Genomic DNA, 18,201 nt, shown 5'->3' with positions numbered 1-18,201 from the left:
AAAAAAAAGTTCTGAAAAGAAATCCATCTTCAGTACTTTAGGTCTTTTGATTGTTGGGCTGGTTCTCTGCTCCCACCCATAAGCTCCAGTCATGCTCTGTAATTTGACGTTTAATTTGGGACCGCTCCTGTGTACTGTTCTGACGAAGACGGGAGTTGTGAAGTTCTCTGGTGCCTTCTAGAAAATCTGTGTGTTTAGATTAGCATTACTGCGGATTCTGGATCCAAGTGGTGAATGCAGGGCTGCATGGGGTAAGCAAAGTTTGGAAACTGTGAAAAATGACTTTGCAGCGCTGCATTCACCTAGGAGGAGAAGGAGATAGATCTGTAGTGTATCTATAGAGATCATGCACTAAGGGCAGCACGCTGGCTCAGTGGTTAGCACTGTCTTTGCAGAGCTGGAGTCCTATGTTCGAATCCCACCAAGGACAACATCTGCAAGGAGTTTGTATGTTCTCAGTGGGTTTCCTCCAGGTTCTCCAGTTTCCTCCCACACTCCAAAGACATGCTGATGGGGAGGGTATATTGTGAGCCATAATGGGGACAGTGATGTCTGTGAAATTAAGTGATTAAAATAAGAGGCGGGAGGTTATTACCCCAATTCAGAGATTGCTGCGGTCATTGTGGAGAGAAGCGGTACAAAGGGTAAGAGGAGCGGAAGCCTTTTTGAAAGTAAAAAGAATCAAGATGATTGGTTGCTGTGCTTTTTTTTGTCAGTTTTGTAATTGTGCCCCGTTATACTGTTTTTTTTGGATTCAGTTGGCATTACATTTTATAGAGCTTTTTTCCTTCACTCCGACCATGCCATAGCTTTGTCATTTCATGTTCATCCCTTTTACTACTATGGTCCAATATGGGAGATAGTTATACTTACAGGTAACCCCCTATTTTGACTATTTGCTGTTTTGGACCTTATGGGGGCTGTTTGCCATGTTAGGAGGGTATCTCTCTGACAGAAGGCTCGAATGCTGTGTGCACAGACCTTTTTCTGTTCCTTTCTGCATTCATCTTTCGCCACCCACTTGCTTCCATTATGTATTTTCTTATCACACCGCCGTGTTGTATTGCAGCCCTGTCCTTTCTAGTTCAGTCATCCCAGATGACAAGACTCCTTATCGCCTTTTGCCGTGATTGGCGTTGCAGGTTAGGCGTGATATTTGAGGGGTGCCAGGAAGGACAGATAGGAATTAAACGAATGGCAGGCTGCAGAATTTACCCTACGTACAAGATGGCATCACCAGTTCCTTTTTATCCTGTCGTCCTTGTTCCATAGTGAAGATCTCTTTAATTCTGAGCCACAGTCGGTTGATTTTATTCTCCTCTTCCATGCGGGCTCTAATAGGAAAGTGCAGCACATTAGCCCTCACCCAGGGAAAGATTCTTGACCCGCAAACCAAGGAGCTGTTCTCGGTGACTCAATGACTGCGTGGCAAGCCTCCAGAATAAATGAATTAACTGTACCGTACAGTGGTGGAGGCTGGAGAGGTTTCCAGGCCGCCGTAGTAGGGTGTGCTAATCACCTTTGAAGGTTACTACCAGTAGCGTCCCCAAAACTGATGACCACTGATTTCTCCGAGCAAGGAGGGCTATTACTTTTTGCTTCTGGAATATGTAACAAAATGTTTGGGTTTTGTTATGTGACGAGACATATTTCATCTGATGATCGAATCAAAGGAAGAATCTCAATAGGACAGGTTGCTTAAAAACTAGGGCATGTTTTACTGCAGGGCTGAAACCGAAAATCCGTTTCATACATGCGAATGGGGTCGTTATTGCAGCAGGTGTATAGATTTCTGCAAGCCTCATTAAGATGAATGGGACGGGCACAGAAATATCTGCAGCAAAGCTTTTAATGTGGGAGTGTTCCCTAAACATGGCTATACACAACAGATAACTGTCGGCCGACTGTCTCTCCCGGTTCCCACACCGGAACGCTCGGCTCTGGCTTCTCCGAGACTCGTTGCCAAGATCATCTGGCTGTGGCTTACTTCCCCTACAAACAACAGTACATTTCAACCTCCTGATCCTTACGTACCCCAATCTAATCTGTTTGACGGTCCCATACAAATTTGGATGGTTGGCGATCCCGCTGAAATTGGCCTTTTCAAAGTATGTCCTTGGAGTAAATCGGACTACCCGGAGGAAACCCACGCAAATATGGGGAGAACGTACAAACTCCTCCTAGATCGGTGCAAGGCAAAATAACCAGCTTCAATCACCCTCCCAGATAAATGTTATTGCCCTGCAGGTGGGAGTCTATATATCCCATTTTTGTTAGTTTAACATCATTTAAAAGTAGGGTAATGTATGGGGTTGCCCTTCAGGAAACCTCATCTGGATTTCCGTAGGATTAGACTCTTGAATTAGGATAGGTCATCAACATGAGATCAGTGGGGGTCCATCACCCCCACACTTGGCTGTTATAAGCGGCTAGATGTAAACAGCTGAAGGAGCTTGATTCCCTGTATAATGGCTGTTCACTGGTGCTGTAATTTACTATTCAAGTGAATGGGGATAAGTTGTAGGACTTGGGAGCACCCTGTACACCCTAACAGAACTGTGCTCTTTCGGCTTATACATTGCTTTTATCTGGCCGCCGCCGGAGCAGATAACACCTGATCGGTTGGGTGCGTCTGATACATGGATTGGTCATCAATATGTTACCCCTGGACAATCTCTCTAATTAGTGCAGCTCCAATGGTCACTGTGATTCTTTAAGGAATAAAATTAAAAGAACTGTTCTAAAATCGGTTTTATAAGACTGGTCAAAGGAATTAGATCAAAGTACCTCCAAAGATATGATCAAACATGGCTACATAATTTCCCAGCGTAAGGACGGTGCAGTATCCCCCTAGAGGCACAGCATGTACCCTCTGGGGTACCACAGGTGTATACAATTCCCCCCCAAGCCTTGCTCCAATTCTCTAATATAAACCATGTACAGAATTTCCTCATGTATTTTATTTTATTTTGTACCTTATCATTTCCTAATCTTTTAAAATTTGTGTTTTTTCATTTGGATAATTTGCACTCTCGACTACCATATGGGGGTCACAAGATTTTCCTCTTTTCTTTCCTGTGGCATCACAGATGCCAAGCAAATTTGCCATTTTCTTGAGTCAATTTGAGCTGTGCAGCAGCGTCCGGCGATTCTAATTATCCTGCTGCCAGGCAGATGCAGCGAAGCCGCTCTATGTTAATCAGTTCCATTAGGTGAGGAGGGCAGGATGGCGGGGACGCGGCCCTGGATGGATTCCGGTTTGGTTGATGTGTTTATGTTCGGCGTCTGCGGTACAATGATGCAGTGTCACAAGGTGCCAGGTAGCGCTGAGCGCTCGCAGCACGGCGTCTCTGAAACAAGTCCCCACACTGCGTTCTGTAACCTCACATTTCCAGCACACGCTGCTTCTCGTTTACCGTGTTTTAAGAACGACGAATATTTAAATGCCCAATTCCTCTCTACTCCATTCTGTGCGGTCTGCAAGCGATGAGTATAGGCGAACATAATCATTAGATTTCGCAGCATGGCTGGCGGAGACGGAATATCCATCCTATGTTTTATATCCTTTCTTTTTTTTCCCCAATTTTCTCGTCTCGTAGTCAGATTGATGTATTCTTTGCAGATCACTCCTCAATCCAGCTGGTTTTAGTTTTACATATCTGTGTTTCTCCCCGTGGTGTCTGAATTGGAGGTGTTGGGAAAAGCTTACCCTGGAAAATCTCTCCTAATACCTCTGCGGCCATTGATTTAACCCACTGGTTCTGGATTGCTTCGCTGTCTTCCCTGTCAGTTGTTGATGTCCTAACGCCCCGCTCGCTTCTTATTTCCTTATTCTTCCTCCTTGATAAAATGTTGGGGGCTGAGGGAGGGAGGGAGGGCGAGTTCTTGATGTGCAGCCTGATCTGTATCTGGAACATTTTATACTGAGACGTTGTGCAGATGGAGAGAGAGCGTTACTCAAATCCCTAAGCCAAGCGTTTCTTTTGGATACGTGCCTGCCCGAAAGAGCAGAGCTTATTACCAGACTTGTTCGGGAAAGCCTAAATTGATTTAAGGCTGATTTCAGACTATTTCGGGCCATAAACGAGCGCTGATCGAGCATATTCAAATCGTTGGTGCTTGTTTGACCCTATATGAGAACAGATCGCCCCATTAAGTTATTCTGTCCCCCCATGAATATTGTCAGCGGCAAAACCCCGGTCTCCATGGGTCGACGTGCAGACAGTGGCGATGATCTTTATGCCGGCATCAACGATCCGAAAAGCTGACCGACTTTCTTGTACATCAGCTAATCGGCATCACATTTACACCCTCCTGTGATCAGAAATGAGCGTCCTCTGAAAGTAGGGATTTGATCCCCACGAAGACAGTACCTGCACCCCTTGTACAGGTGCTTGTCCTGCTCTTTAGAGAGGGTCTGCTCCATTGGGTATAGATGTAGCACCATTTACTTAAACACAGCTCATGCTACTTTGTGTGGCGGCACATTGGGTTTTGCAGTCAATTTGTATGTAGACTGTATCTGGACGACACTGTTCATGTGCCTTGTTGAGACCCCCATACACCGTAGACAAGTCATCCGAACCCACCGATATTGTTCAGTATGGCTGTATGATAGAGCGCTCTTAAGAGTTCATGTGTATGGGGGTGTTTGCTGATGGATTGTTTGGCTGACCACTCTCTCAAACGGCTGTCTAACGTTTATAGCGGCCGTAGTCTAAACATCCGTTTACTGGACTGACTGGCAGCATCATACTGCCGCCGATCGGTTGATTGTGTACCTGTTTGCACAGACAAAAGTAAACAATGCTCACTGTGCACAGGCTGCTATAGTTCTCGGCAGCACAAGTCCATTTTGACAAATAGATAGATATATATCTATATAGCGCTGCACAAAAGATCATTTCACCCTATGAGCAGGTGTTTTTTATTCGTTCATCGGCTGATCGGCAGCCTGTGTAAACGACCAGGTGAACATGAGACGAGCGTTAACAACACTTGCTTACAATTATTTGCGGTTTCTATGCCCTTTAAGGCCTCAGTCAGACATCCATTTGTTTTTGCGTACGATGAAAAAATGTTTTATCAATGTGCTGGATACATTTTCTATCTGTATTTGCTCAGTGTGTCTATTCTTGCCATCAGGTTGGCATTCGTTTCGGCCATAATGCAAAATAAAAAGTTGCACGCTTCCATCAAAAACGCGGATCATTTTTTAAAGAATCAAGAAAGAGACTAAAAGTGGAAACATGGACCTTGGCGTAATTTAGTTGATCTGGAGATGGGACATGTACAAGGGGGATCTTCTCCTCGTCATACATTACATTTTGGAAATGTATTTTTCACAGACGAAACAGTGTTGGATCCAAAAGTCAAAACCAGTAACTTTAGTAACATGTACATAAGGATAATCAATAAAGGTTATCTTTTCCAATCGGACCGTTGGCTGTAATGCTTTACACAGAGATCTCTAGCCTGTCGGACTGGTCTCGCAGATCACGTCATTGATCGGAGTCGGCCATTTACACCCACCGATATTTCATTAGGATAGAACAGATTTCGCTCTTCTGTTACAGGCATCCTGGAATGAAACCTTTCTATCCCTTATGATGGAGTTGTCTTGTCTTATGCCATTTACAAGCTGCGGTCGCTCTGATAGATATTTCAGAATGTTTTGGCTCAGACGAGACAGATTTCTATCAGATCAAATTGGTGTTATACACGAAGGGTCAGATGACATGGATCGACCGGAAGTGCGATATCACCACCACTCGGTAAACTTTTCCTAAGCGCACAGAGTGATCTGTACTAGTTTGGTACTCAAAGGCTGCCATCGTTGTCGTCAGACCTGTTTACACGGGACAACGCACTAGCGAGAACAATGATTTTTGTGCTGCGCAAAAGATCATTTCACCCCATGGATAAGCATTTTGCGCATTCATCAGGTGATCGGCAGCCTGTTTACACGCACGATGATCATGAATGGTTTTAGCCACGCACATTCATTTCATGGTTATCTTGAAGTGTAAATGCAGCTTTATTGTGTTTGATATTGATCCAGTTAGACATATTGTTCAGATATTTGTACATGTTGACCCCCCATACACCGTACATAGCTGTCTTCCGAATAGTGGTCCGGCCCACCATTGGGCCAGCAGCTCGCCCTCTTGCCCGACTCTCCCGTACACCGGACTCTTGGGATGTTTAATATTCTTCTCCGTCTTCCACCTTACTGTTGCTGTAATCTTCAGCGGATTTTCTGAGTTTGGTCCACGCATGTATCCTAATTATTTGCTTTATTTGGCTTCATGATGGGTCACATTGAGGCTTGGGATTCCACTTTACGCTTGGCTTTGAAGGCTGCAATCTCTGTATTCTGAGGATTGCTTCCCTCTCACTTCTCAGAACAGCTTCTAATTTGCGACGTCTTGAGGCTTTGTGAATGAATAAATCATACCCGTATGCACGAGCCAAGGACGCTGGAGGTGGCGCTCTTGTTTACCGTCTCCTTTTTGCGGGCGAAGGCTGGAGCAATGATACGTTCTTGGGCGTGCGGCACGGATGACAGCCGTTAACGATTTTATCTTCCCTATGAGGACAATGGGAAGGAATATCAGGCGGTGGCGCTGCGCCGTGTTCAGGCTCAGTTAGCTGACATTGTGCAAGAACAAAGTGTTCAGGGACTGGCGGAGATATGAATCTGTGGAAGCAATAAAGGATTAATTCACACAGCGTTTCCTGTAGGATCACCGGGCTTTAATCCTAATAAGGTGCTTAATACTAGATCCTGTTCCCATCACAGACCCTGGAGCTCCTGCCGTCATCTCCGTGTGTCGGGCATGACACCATATAACTAGAGGTATTGTTCAGGATATCGCTCTTCCTGATCTGCTCGTCATTTTAAAAACACATGGGTTGGAAAAGAGGGGAGGAAAGTCCATGATCCGGCGGCGGACACATTGCTTCGTGTTGTCAGCCGGTACTTCGGCCTCTCCTCGAAAAGGAACAGAAAGGGCTCCTGCGATTCCCAGGGATGATGAGTGAGGCCTGCGGGTCTGTTTAGCTTCATTGACTTTCAACAGGAAAGCAGGAGCGGAAGCTGTGAACAAATCAGCGCGAATGTTTGTGTTCTGATTCCTAGGCAGGAAAGAGCCGGTAGATGGCAGCTGGCGGATGACCGGCTCCGTTTACATTACAATAAAAATCCCATCACCTTGAAATTGTCTTCTCTTTCCAATGGCCGGTTATGGTTTGACCTGGAAATTGATAGATTGACTGTAAACATATATTATACTACAAGAATAGCTCTAAACGCGAAGATGACATGTGCAAGCGTCTGTTGTACAGTGCGACCTTTCCTCACCATTACTGTCCGAAAAGTCAGTGTGTACCATTTCTAGATAAGCTGGGTATGCCACAATATTTAGCCATCCAGCCCGGCGGTCAGGGTCTGCGATAGTCCAACATGGGCCTCTTTTTGGCCGGTATCTCTTTCGCGGTGTTTTAGGCCACCTCTCTAATTTTTCTCAGTATTTAATGTTTATTTTACTTATATTTGTAAAAAAAAAAAAAAAAGACCATAGAAATGTTTGAAATTATAAGTGTTTTTTTTTTGTGCCATTATTTGTCAAATTGACACCTTTTTTGAAACCCTATACTGAAAGAATGCAGCATTTTAATAACGCCACAAACCTAAATGCATTGTGAGGGTATTTAATATTTTACTATAATTGCCCGGGCATATAATATTGATGAGCGATCATTAGAGAAGGTCATCAGTATCAGATCGGTACTGGTCGGACATTGCCTGTAGCTGCACAGCGCCATCCAAGGAGTAGTGGCCACTGACGTGTACTGCAGATCAGCTAAACTTGATCAGCTACATTTAATGCTTGCTTACAGCCTGAGCTAATGACAGCTGGACAACAGGGCTGTCAGACCTTATAATAGTGATGTATCCTAAGGATTTGTCGTCAATATGATGTGACAAAACAATCCCCTTAAAGCAACGTCTGGCCGATGCGGTTTTAGTGCCCATAAATAGGTATTAAAAAATGCTCTATTTTTCAACCATCTGCCCTTTTTAGGTGTGTGGTGACTATGTACAATGGTTTTTGTGTGTCTGTGTATGTGTGTTATTCATTCTGCATTGGGTGTGTTGTGTTTTTATTCTTCTGGATTTCACCTATGCTTTGTTTATAGGACGTTTAAAGGACAGGGATAATGCATGTTTACAATGCAACCAAATAATAAAATGCCCTAAAAATTGCTTGCTATATAACAATGCTATAAAATAAGACGGTGGAAGAGAGGTCTGCTGGATATATGAACGTTGATCTTCTAATCCTGGTGATTCGGACCTTTGATCCTTTTGTTGGTTTGCATATCACATTCATGACTCATAGGGGTTTCCACCCAGCTTTCCCAGGCTCCCGGCAGGCTATGTAATGATCAACCTTGCTCCCATTACCAGATAACTGGGTTGAGAATGCTTGTATTTGTAGCATGCTTTTTTTTTTTGTCTTTTGTTATAGTTGGATTTTCTTTCTTCCCGTGAAGTCAAGGCTATTGACGCGGCTATGAGCACTGATGTGATATTATATAGCACGTGCATCCTTGAATGATTGCCCTAATAATAGATAACTGTTTGGAATGGGTAGATCACACTGTATTTATTCTTCCTTTCCGTCTTTTTTTTTTGCACAGAGCTTTTTGAAGCGCCGGGGTTGTTGGAGTGGTCCAATTTTTCCTGGAACTGCGTGATAAATTCAGAAGACTGAAGCCCAGGCTCACTGTCTACCTTTCACGGAGGCCCAGCCGTGAGAGGACAGAAGAAGGCACGTGGCGAATCATGACGGCCGACAAAGAAAAAGATAAAGACAAGGATCGAGACCGGGATCGGGAGAGAGAAAAACGAGATAAAACCCGCGATGGCGAAAACTCCCGACCACGGCGCAGCTGCACACTGGAGGGCGGTGCCAAAAACTATGCCGAGAGTGACCACAGCGAAGATGACGATAACGAGAACAGTGGCACGACGGCCGAGGAGGCTGCCAAGAAAAATAAGAAGAAGCTGCCAAAGAAAAAGTCCCGATACGAAAGGGCCACCAATGGGGAGATTACATCTTTCATCACAGAGGACGATGTGGTGTACAAGTCGGGAGGTAAGATCCTTCTCTATCGCCAGCTCTTCTGAGACGGCGGCAATGATAGAAGAATAATGAATATAATTGTATTTATATAGCGCTAACATGTTCCGCAGCACTCTTATTAGAAGCGTTTTATTGCTGTATACCTTTCTGTAGATTGGCTTTGTATGCTGCACTATTCCATAGCACAAACATAAGATACCTGTCCAAAATGGATTTTACGGCCTTCGTAGGGTTAAAGGATCCCTATGCATGTGTTTGGCTTAAATACCACAGTCACTTTCTGCATCATTTGCACAGTTATACATTATAAGGTACAACAAATGAAAATTAATAGATTTCCTTCCATCATAAATGTCCTGGCCTTTATCACCCGTGTTCTCCTGCAGGATGTTTTCACTATGACTTTGTGATGACTGGGGATTTCCTTTAGTGTCCCCTGTTCATTGAATACAGAAACGTTATTTCTAACCGAGGTAATTTTGATGAGCGTTGGTTATTTTTCTATAGTCATTGGAGAATACTCCAGTAAATCCTACTGAGCTACAACTCTGTGTAGGTTATATGGAGGAGAGAGGGAAAGGACTAGAACTTTATAGCGCCACCTGTTAGAATCGATGATCCTACAAGTCACTATCGAACCTCGATCCTTGGGATATAACTTGGGATAAAAGCCAAATTAGAATCTCAATTTGCAGAATAAATAGGGGACCCTTCTCTATTCTCAGTGTTGGTACTGCGGGTCTGACGACACACAGACCAAATCTACATGACCTTGAATCTCAAATTACAACAACTTTTACCTGTAGTAAAGCAAGTCCTCCTCCCTCACAAAATGTTAAAAACAGACACCCCACACTTTCTGTAGAGAGACAGACCCTTACCCCATGTGTCTGGTTGATAGATAGACCCCTACTCCACATTTCCTGTAGAGAGAAACACCCATGCCCCACACTTCCTGTCGAGACACAGGCCCCTGCCCCACACTTCCTGTCGAGACACAGGCCCCTGCCCCACACTTCCTGTCGAGACACAGGCCCCTGCCCCACACTTCCTGTCGAGACACAGGCCCCTGCCCCACACTTCCTGTCGAGACACAGGCCCCTGCCCCACACTTCCTGTCGAGACACAGGCCCCTGCCCCACACTTCCTGTCGAGACACTGGCTCTTGCGCCACACTTCCTGTCGAGACACTGGCTCTTGCGCCACACTTTGTCGAGACACTGGCCCTTGCGCCACACTTTCTGTCGAGACACAGGCCCCTGCCCTACACTTCCTGTCGATACACAGGCCCCTGCCCCACACTTCCTGTCGAGACACAGGCCCCTTGTGCCACACTTCCTGTCGAGACACAGTCCCCCGCCCCTCACTTCCTGTAGGGACGCACAGGCCCCCGCCCCACACTTCCTGTAGGGACACACAGGCCCCCGCCCCACACTTCCTGTAGGGACACACAGGCCCCCGCCCCACACTTCCTGTAGGGACACACAGGCCCCCGCCCCACACTTCCTGTAGGGACACACAGGCCCCCGCCCCACACTTCCTGTAGGGACACACAGGCCCCCGCCCCACACTTCCTGTAGGGACACACAGGCCCCCGCCCCACACTTCCTGTAGGGACACACAGGCCCCCGCCCCACACTTCCTGTAGGGACACACAGGCCCCCGCCCCACACTTCCTGTAGGGACACACAGGCCCCCGCCCCACACTTCCTGTAGGGACACACAGGCCCCCGCCCCACACTTCTTGTAATCATCTCCTCGTCTCTGCTGTGCTGGGGATAAAGGTACCGTCACACTAGACGATATCGCTAGCGATCCGTGACGTTGCAGCGTCCTCGCTAGCGATATCGTCCAGTGTGACAGGCAGCAGCGATCAGGCCCCTGCTGTGCTGTCGCTGGTCGGGGAAGAAAGTCCAGAACTTTATTTGGTCGCTGGACTCCCCGCAGACATCGCTGGATCGGCGTGTGTGACACCGATTCAGCGATGTCTTCACTGGTAACCAGGGTAAACATCGGGTAACTAAGCGCAGGGCCGCGCTTAGTAACCCGATGTTTACCCTGGTTACCATCCTAAAAGTAAAAAAAACAAACACTACATACTTACCTACAGCCGTCTGTCCTCCAGCGCTGTGCTCTGCACTCCTCCTGCTCTTGCTGTGAGCGTCGGTCAGCCGGAAAGCAGAGCGGTGACGTCACCGCTCTGCTTTCCGGCCGCTGTGCTCACAGCCAGTACAGGAGGAGTGCAGAGCACAGCGCTGGAGGACAGACGGCTGTAGGTAAGTATGTAGTGTTTGTTTTTTTTACTTTTAGGATGGTAACCAGGGTAAACATGGGGTTACTAAGCGCGGCCCTGCGCTTAGTTACCCGATGTTTACCCTGGTTACCAGCATCGTTGGTCGCTGGAGAGCTGTCTGTGTGACAGCTCTCCAGCGACCAAACAGCGACGCTGCAGCGATCCGGATCGTTGTCGGTATCGCTGCAGCGTCGCTAAGTGTGACGGTACCTTAACACTTGACAACGGGCAGTGAACACCAATTTAGAAAGAAGAGAAAAGGCCAGTGACTGGCACTTTGTATTGAGTTTTTGGAGATAAGATAATGTGATTTGCAGATTTGCTACAAAACCTTGTCTATTAGCAAATAAAACAAGTTAGTACATACAATCACCAATGTCAGACACTCATTGGTCTGCCTGGGATCGGTATAATCCGCTGCAATAAATGATCCATGTTGACACAAGCAAATTTCTGGTATTTGCACTGTGCTAATAGAAAACTCAGGCTTATTAAATAATTAATTTGGATGCCATGATTTGCTTAGCTAGTTCTGCTGTGTGAGACCATTCCTTAGTCATCGTTCTGCGCTCATCAATATACAAGGTAAAGCTTTCAAAGCAGAATATTAATTGTCCAAGGAAGATGCTGCACCCTTCTGTATCTCTGAACTGAATATATAGCTGAAGATCTCCATTTTCTCCCTGCAGTTCTATCCTCTTATACATAGTGAAAACTGGCGTTAATTTTCTTAAAAAATATCCCTATTTATCTGAAGCGAATGACACAAACTACTGACTGTTTTAAGAAAATGTACCCATTCAGTAGAAGACATTTATAGTCTTGTTCAAGGTGCCCATTTGAAATTCGGGTTTGCCAGGTCTGTCTTGTTTGCAAAATCGTTTGTATTAAAACTGTTCTCTTAAATGGATATACAATGAAAAATAAAGCATCGTTGCAATAGTTGTTTGTTAAAAATATCTTGATATTTTTTTTTCTACAGCTCTTTAGCGGACTATGCGTCTCCATGGTAACAGACTACAAACTGCGTAGTCTGATTTTTGCAGTGATGTTTCTTGTTTCTTTTTTTTTGCTAATCTATGAAATGTAAGTTGGCACAAATGTGAAAGCCGTTTAGGCTGCAGGAGTACACTGCACGTGGAGATGCGTTGTCTGCATAGGAGCTGTAGAAACAGATTTTATATAAAGCTTATTGCAAGTGTTGCGCAGGCATTCTCTCCCATTTTGGTCCTATTCCTTCCGTTGCACCAGTTCCTGATGGACCTCCTCGTCCCCTTCGTGTGCCTTGCGATCTTGCATGCTGAGCATATTTCCTGATGCAATATCCAGGATCCTTTTTACGAGCTCCTATGTGCAGATAAATATTTGCTGTTGACGAAATAGATCATAAAAAAAAAAACAATTTAATGCGAGATATTTTTCTGCTGAACCCGAGTCGCACAAGTTGATAACGAAAGCCCTTCGAATGCTGAGGCAGCTTGTAGCATAGAGGAAATAAATGGCCGCCTGCGCCATCATGTGTCATTACCTACCCTGCACGTCCCGGCTTCACAGCCCTTCTCTCCGCATGACGCAGAGCTTAGTACAAATAACATATTTAGCCTACTGAGGTTAGAGCCGTGCTCGCGATTTTAAGCCCTCTGTTTTTAGAGGAAGACGGAAAGGTTACACATACTTACACAGATGAGACTCTGCGTTTTATCATGCAGCCCCTCGGGATATTCGGCAGTAATGCCGGCTCGCCCAGCATTTGATAGCGAGCGATTTATGCCACCTTCGTCCAGTGTGGTACGTGGAGATCTCTCGCCTGCCAATCAGCGGCATTACAGGGTGCTGTCAGTGACAGCCGTGGCTGCGGTTATTAATGTGCAGCTTTTTCATTTTAAGATTAAAATAGAGACCGAATACTGCAAGGCGGAATCGAGACGCAATGGATTAAAGCAATATTTATTTTTATTATTTTGTTTCTTGCAATGGACATTCAGTGCCGTCACCTCCCTGAAAGCCTAATTGGCAGCGTGACATCATGTAAGGAGCATACCGTGTAGACCAATGTGTCACAGACCTCTCAACAAACTACGGGGCAGCCTGCTGTTCAGCTTATAATAAGCACCGATCCATGATGGAAGAGGCTGATCGACACTCAGATAAAGGCACAGATCCATGATGGAATAGGCTGATCGACACTCAGATAAAGGCACAGATCCATGATGGAATAGGCTGATCGACACTCGGATAAAGGCACAGATCCATGATGGAATAGGCTGATCGACACTCAGATAAAGGCACAGATCCATGATGGAATAGGCTGATCGACACTCAGATAAAGGCACAGATCCATGATGGAATAGGCTGATCGACACTCGGATAAAGGCACAGATCCATGATGGAATAGGCTGATCGACACTCAGATAAAGGCACAGATCCATGATGGAATAGGCTGATCGACACTCAGATAAAGGCACAGATCCATGATGGAAGAGGCTGATCGACACTCGGATAAAGGCACAGATCCATGATGGAAGAGGCTGATCGACACTCGGATAAAGGCACAGATCCATGATGGAAGAGGCTGATCGACACTCAGATAAAGGCACAGATCCATGATGGAAGAGGCTGATCGACACTCGGATAAAGGCACAGATCCAGGATGGAAGAGGCTGATCGGCACTCAGATAAAGGCACAGATCCATGATGGAAGAGGCTGATCGACACTCAGATAAAGGCACAGATCCATGATGGAATAGGCTGATCGACACTCAGATAAAGGCACAGATCCATGATGGAAGAGGCTTTTCGACACTCAGATAAAGGCACAGATCCATGATGGAATAGGCTGATCGACACTCAGATAAAGGCACAGATCCATGATGGAATAGGCTGATCGACACTCAGATAAAGGCACAGATCCATGATGGAAGAGGCTGATCGACACTCGGATAAAGGCACAGATCCATGATGGAATAGGCTGATCGACACTCAGATAAAGGCACAGATCCATGATGGAATAGGCTGATCGACACTCAGATAAAGGCACAGATCCATGATGGAAGAGGCTGATCGACACTCAGATAAAGGCACAGATCCAGGATGGAATAGGCTGATCGACACTCAGATAAAGGCACAGATCCATGATGGATTAGGCTGATCGACACTCAGATAAAGGCACAGATCCAGGATGGACTAGGCTGATCGACACTCAGATAAAGGCACAGGCCAAGGCTAAAGGTACCTTCACACTAAACGATATCTCTAGCGATCCGTGACGTTGCAGCGTCCTGGCTAGCGATATCGTTCAGTTTGACACGCAGCAGCGATCAGAGTCCTGCTGTGATGTCGTTGGTCGGGGCTAGAAGGCCAGAACTTTATTTGGTCGCTGGCTCTCCCGCTGACATCGCTGAATCGGCGTGTGTGACACCGATTCAGCGATGTCTTCGCTGGTAACCAGGGTAAACATCGGGTTACTAAGCGCAGGGCCGCGCTTAGTAACCCGATGTTTACCCTGGTTACCATCCTATAAGTAAAAAAAACAAACGCTTAATACTTACCTTCCGCTGTCTGTCCTCCGGCGCTCTGCTTTCCTGCACTCACTGTGAGCACAGCGGCCGGAAAGCAGAGAGGTGACGTCACCGCTGTGCTTTCCGGCCGCTGTGCTCACAGCCAGTACAGAGAAGCACAGCGCCGGGGACAGACAGCGGAAGGTAAGTATTAAGCGTTTGTTTTTTTTACTTATAGGATGGTAACCAGGGTAAACATCGGGTTACTAAGCGCGGCCCTGCGCTTAGTAACCCGATGTTTACCCTGGTTACCGGCATCGTTGGTCGCTGGAGAGCGGTCTGTGTGACAGCTCTCCAGCGACCAAACAGCGACGCTGCAGTGATCCGAATCGTTGTCTGGATTGCTGCAGCGTCGTTTAGTGTGAAGGTACCTTAACTGTATTGGGTGAACAATGATTAAAGATGAAGTCTCAGTAAAAAAAAAAAAATATTCTTAAACCCTCTTAATCAATTATGTGATGTAGTGACTGTATAAACCCCTTAGTGACCACCAGTATGACTTAAAACTTACCTGCGATATAAGACAATCCATAAGCTAGTTAATAAATAACATTTCCCTCATGTCTACTTAACATCAGCACAATTTTGGAAACACAATTTTTTTTTTTTTATTATATGTTATTTTTTTATAAGGGTGAAAAGTTGACCACCGATTTCTCATTTTTAAAACAGAATTTACAAAACCTTTTTTTTTTTTTTTTTAGGGACCACCTCACATTTAAAGTGTTTTTTTTGGGACAATATAACAGAAAATACCCAAAAGTGACACCATTCTAAAAACTGCACCCCTCAAGGTGCTCAGAACCACATTCAAGAAGCTTATTAACCCTTCAGGTGCTTCACGAGAACTGAAGCAAAGTGGAAGGAAAAAATGAACATTTTACTTTTTTCACAAAAAATTTACTTTGGAACCAAACTTTTTTTTATTTTCACCAAGGTATCAGGAGAAAGTGGACCACAAAATGTGTTGTGCAATTTCTCCTGATTACGCCAATACCACATGTGGGGGAAATTTACTGTTTGGGCGCATGGCAGGGCTCAGAAAGGAGGGAGCACCGTTTGACTTCTTGAACGCAAAATTGACCGGAATCAATGGTGGCGCCATGTCGTGTTTGGAGACCACCTGATGTACCTAAACAGAGGAAACCCCCCAATTCTAACTCCAACCCTAACACAGCCTTAACACTAGAGATGAGCGAATTTGATCGGGTCAGGGCTTATTCGGCAAGCTATAGCACTTAACGAATAAGCTGCAGAGGGAACCCGGCTTCCTGGATCGTTTCGGCTGATCATCTGCACACACAAACCAATGGTGGGAGGCAGCTAGTCTTACTTCAGGGTCACGTGAGCCAGAAGGAGAAAAGACCAGCGCTGGAAACTGGGGAAGACGGCGATCGTTAAGTATTTTAATACACTTGCACTACTTCACATTGATAATTAGGAGGGTTCAGGGGATAAGTTACTGAGACTTCTTTAATTTGTTCCCATAAAGGTTGCGTGTTGGGAGCAGCACATGCCCGGCTTACACAATATGCTGTGCTGCCAACAATAATTCTTTTGTTTCCTTTTAGACCACAACAGGTTTTGCTCAATCGCTCACTGAGCACTGTCACCCATTCAGTCACTTATCGGCCCCTGTATAAAGCCCATAATGCTAAGAGGACCCATAGATTGCAGCCTCCCATGCAGACCTGCTTATTGTTTCATTTATTTCATAGAAACGTTTCTCCAGACAAGATCCATAATGTTGGAGTTTCTCCTGATTACCCAGTTGCTTGGATAGATGAAACTTAACTGTAGCAAATTAATGTCATCGTCCTCATGAGATCACTGTTATGCGATGATTGTTCGGTCAACAGCTCTCTCCCGACTCCCCGATGCACGTTAGCTCCCCTCTCGGCCGAGCGGTCGTGTGTTTTCAACCAGGGCAGAGGACAAAACCGCTGCCAGACTCTTATGGCAGCTCTTTATAGCGCTTGAAAATAAATGAATCGAGTTTTGAAATTTCACCTTGCCCGATCCGTGTCTCCTCCAGCATCATCTGTCCTGGGACAGTCGGGTTACACCTGTACGCATTAGATTGGAGGCTGGTCCATTCGAAATCAGCGTGTTCATCTAGGTTTGCAGCCAGAGTACAGAACTCGAAGGACAGACGGGCCACCGATCTATTGACCCTATGAGGGTGTAGAGATTGGATTGTGAGACCCGTCTCCGGTCCGTAAATCTTGCCCCGCGACACATGGATGTATGATTGCAGCATTATGAGCAGGGGGTGTCTAGGCTCCAGCATTATTCCAAATCCTCCACTTTTATTAGTCTTTGTTCAGCAATTGAAAACACGATTTATTAGAAAGTTTAATGCCTTTTTATTATCCAGTGTTCAAGGTCTATTTGTATGAAAACCGAGAACTAGAATGTTTTTTATACTAATAATCGGTCCTGTAAAAATCAGTCCACGTGTATAAAGAATAGCGCTGCCATATATGTACAGACTAGTATTATCTTGTGCCATTTGTATATTATTGTCTTTTGTTTTTTGTTTTTTTTTACCCCACTTGATCCTTCTGTTATCAAAATTCACGCTCACCATAGCAACAAATTGATTTATTGCAGGTTATGTACTGCCAGTACCGTTTCCACCCATCCCCACAAGGGGCTATTGATTTCCACAGTCAGCTGGAATCGCTGATAGCTTGGCGGGATATGGCGGCAGTGTTTGTCCCTTCCTCCGCAAGGAAACAAAGCGCTTGATTAGTGCGGCCGCCTTAATACAATTGTAATTGTGCGCGTGTCCAGCGGAAATCCATCCCTACCCCGGGGTTCGTCACGTCGGGATGTGGGATGGCTCGTCATCCTGCGGCTCTCATATAATGGAATGATCATTACAGGATAATCATTTCAACTCCTGCATTCTCTAGGTAATAATACGGCATAATGGCTTCAGCAGTCTCCGATTGTGAGGATTCAGGTTTTCCTTTTTACGGTGTGCATCAAACATGAGAATTCTCCTACTCCTTCACAGCCATAGGGGGCGCAATTACAGCTGGGCTGGTAATATATTTTGATATCCTCTTCCATTTTTTTTGTAATAGCCCATCTGCTGCATGAACTTGAAGTGTCACTTCCAGATGACACAAATGTGGATAAGACCTCGTTATTACTTTACATTTTGATGATGGTTTTTGCATCCGGCTCATTA

At 45.5% G+C, this 18,201-nt stretch overlaps 1 protein-coding gene across 4 annotated transcripts in view; it reads left to right on the top strand.

Moving 5' to 3' along the window:
* RERE (arginine-glutamic acid dipeptide repeats) overlaps nucleotides 1-18,201 on the top strand; it is a 342,283-nt gene that overhangs the window by 131,316 nt on the left and 192,766 nt on the right. For all 4 annotated transcript variants that reach the window (XM_069741281.1, XM_069741280.1, XM_069741282.1 and 1 more), the window contains exon 2: nucleotides 8,707-9,164. In XM_069741281.1, coding sequence (XP_069597382.1) covers nucleotides 8,852-9,164 — 313 coding nt within the window. In that variant the 5' untranslated portion in view covers nucleotides 8,707-8,851. The remainder of the gene's footprint in view (nucleotides 1-8,706; nucleotides 9,165-18,201) is intronic.

This window comes from Ranitomeya imitator, chromosome 10 (assembly GCF_032444005.1).
Source record: "Ranitomeya imitator isolate aRanImi1 chromosome 10, aRanImi1.pri, whole genome shotgun sequence".
In the NCBI taxonomy this organism is placed as follows: Eukaryota; Metazoa; Chordata; class Amphibia; order Anura; family Dendrobatidae; genus Ranitomeya; species Ranitomeya imitator.
The sequence above is the reverse complement of the archived record's forward strand: the minus strand, read 5'-3'. Positions and strand labels throughout refer to the sequence as shown.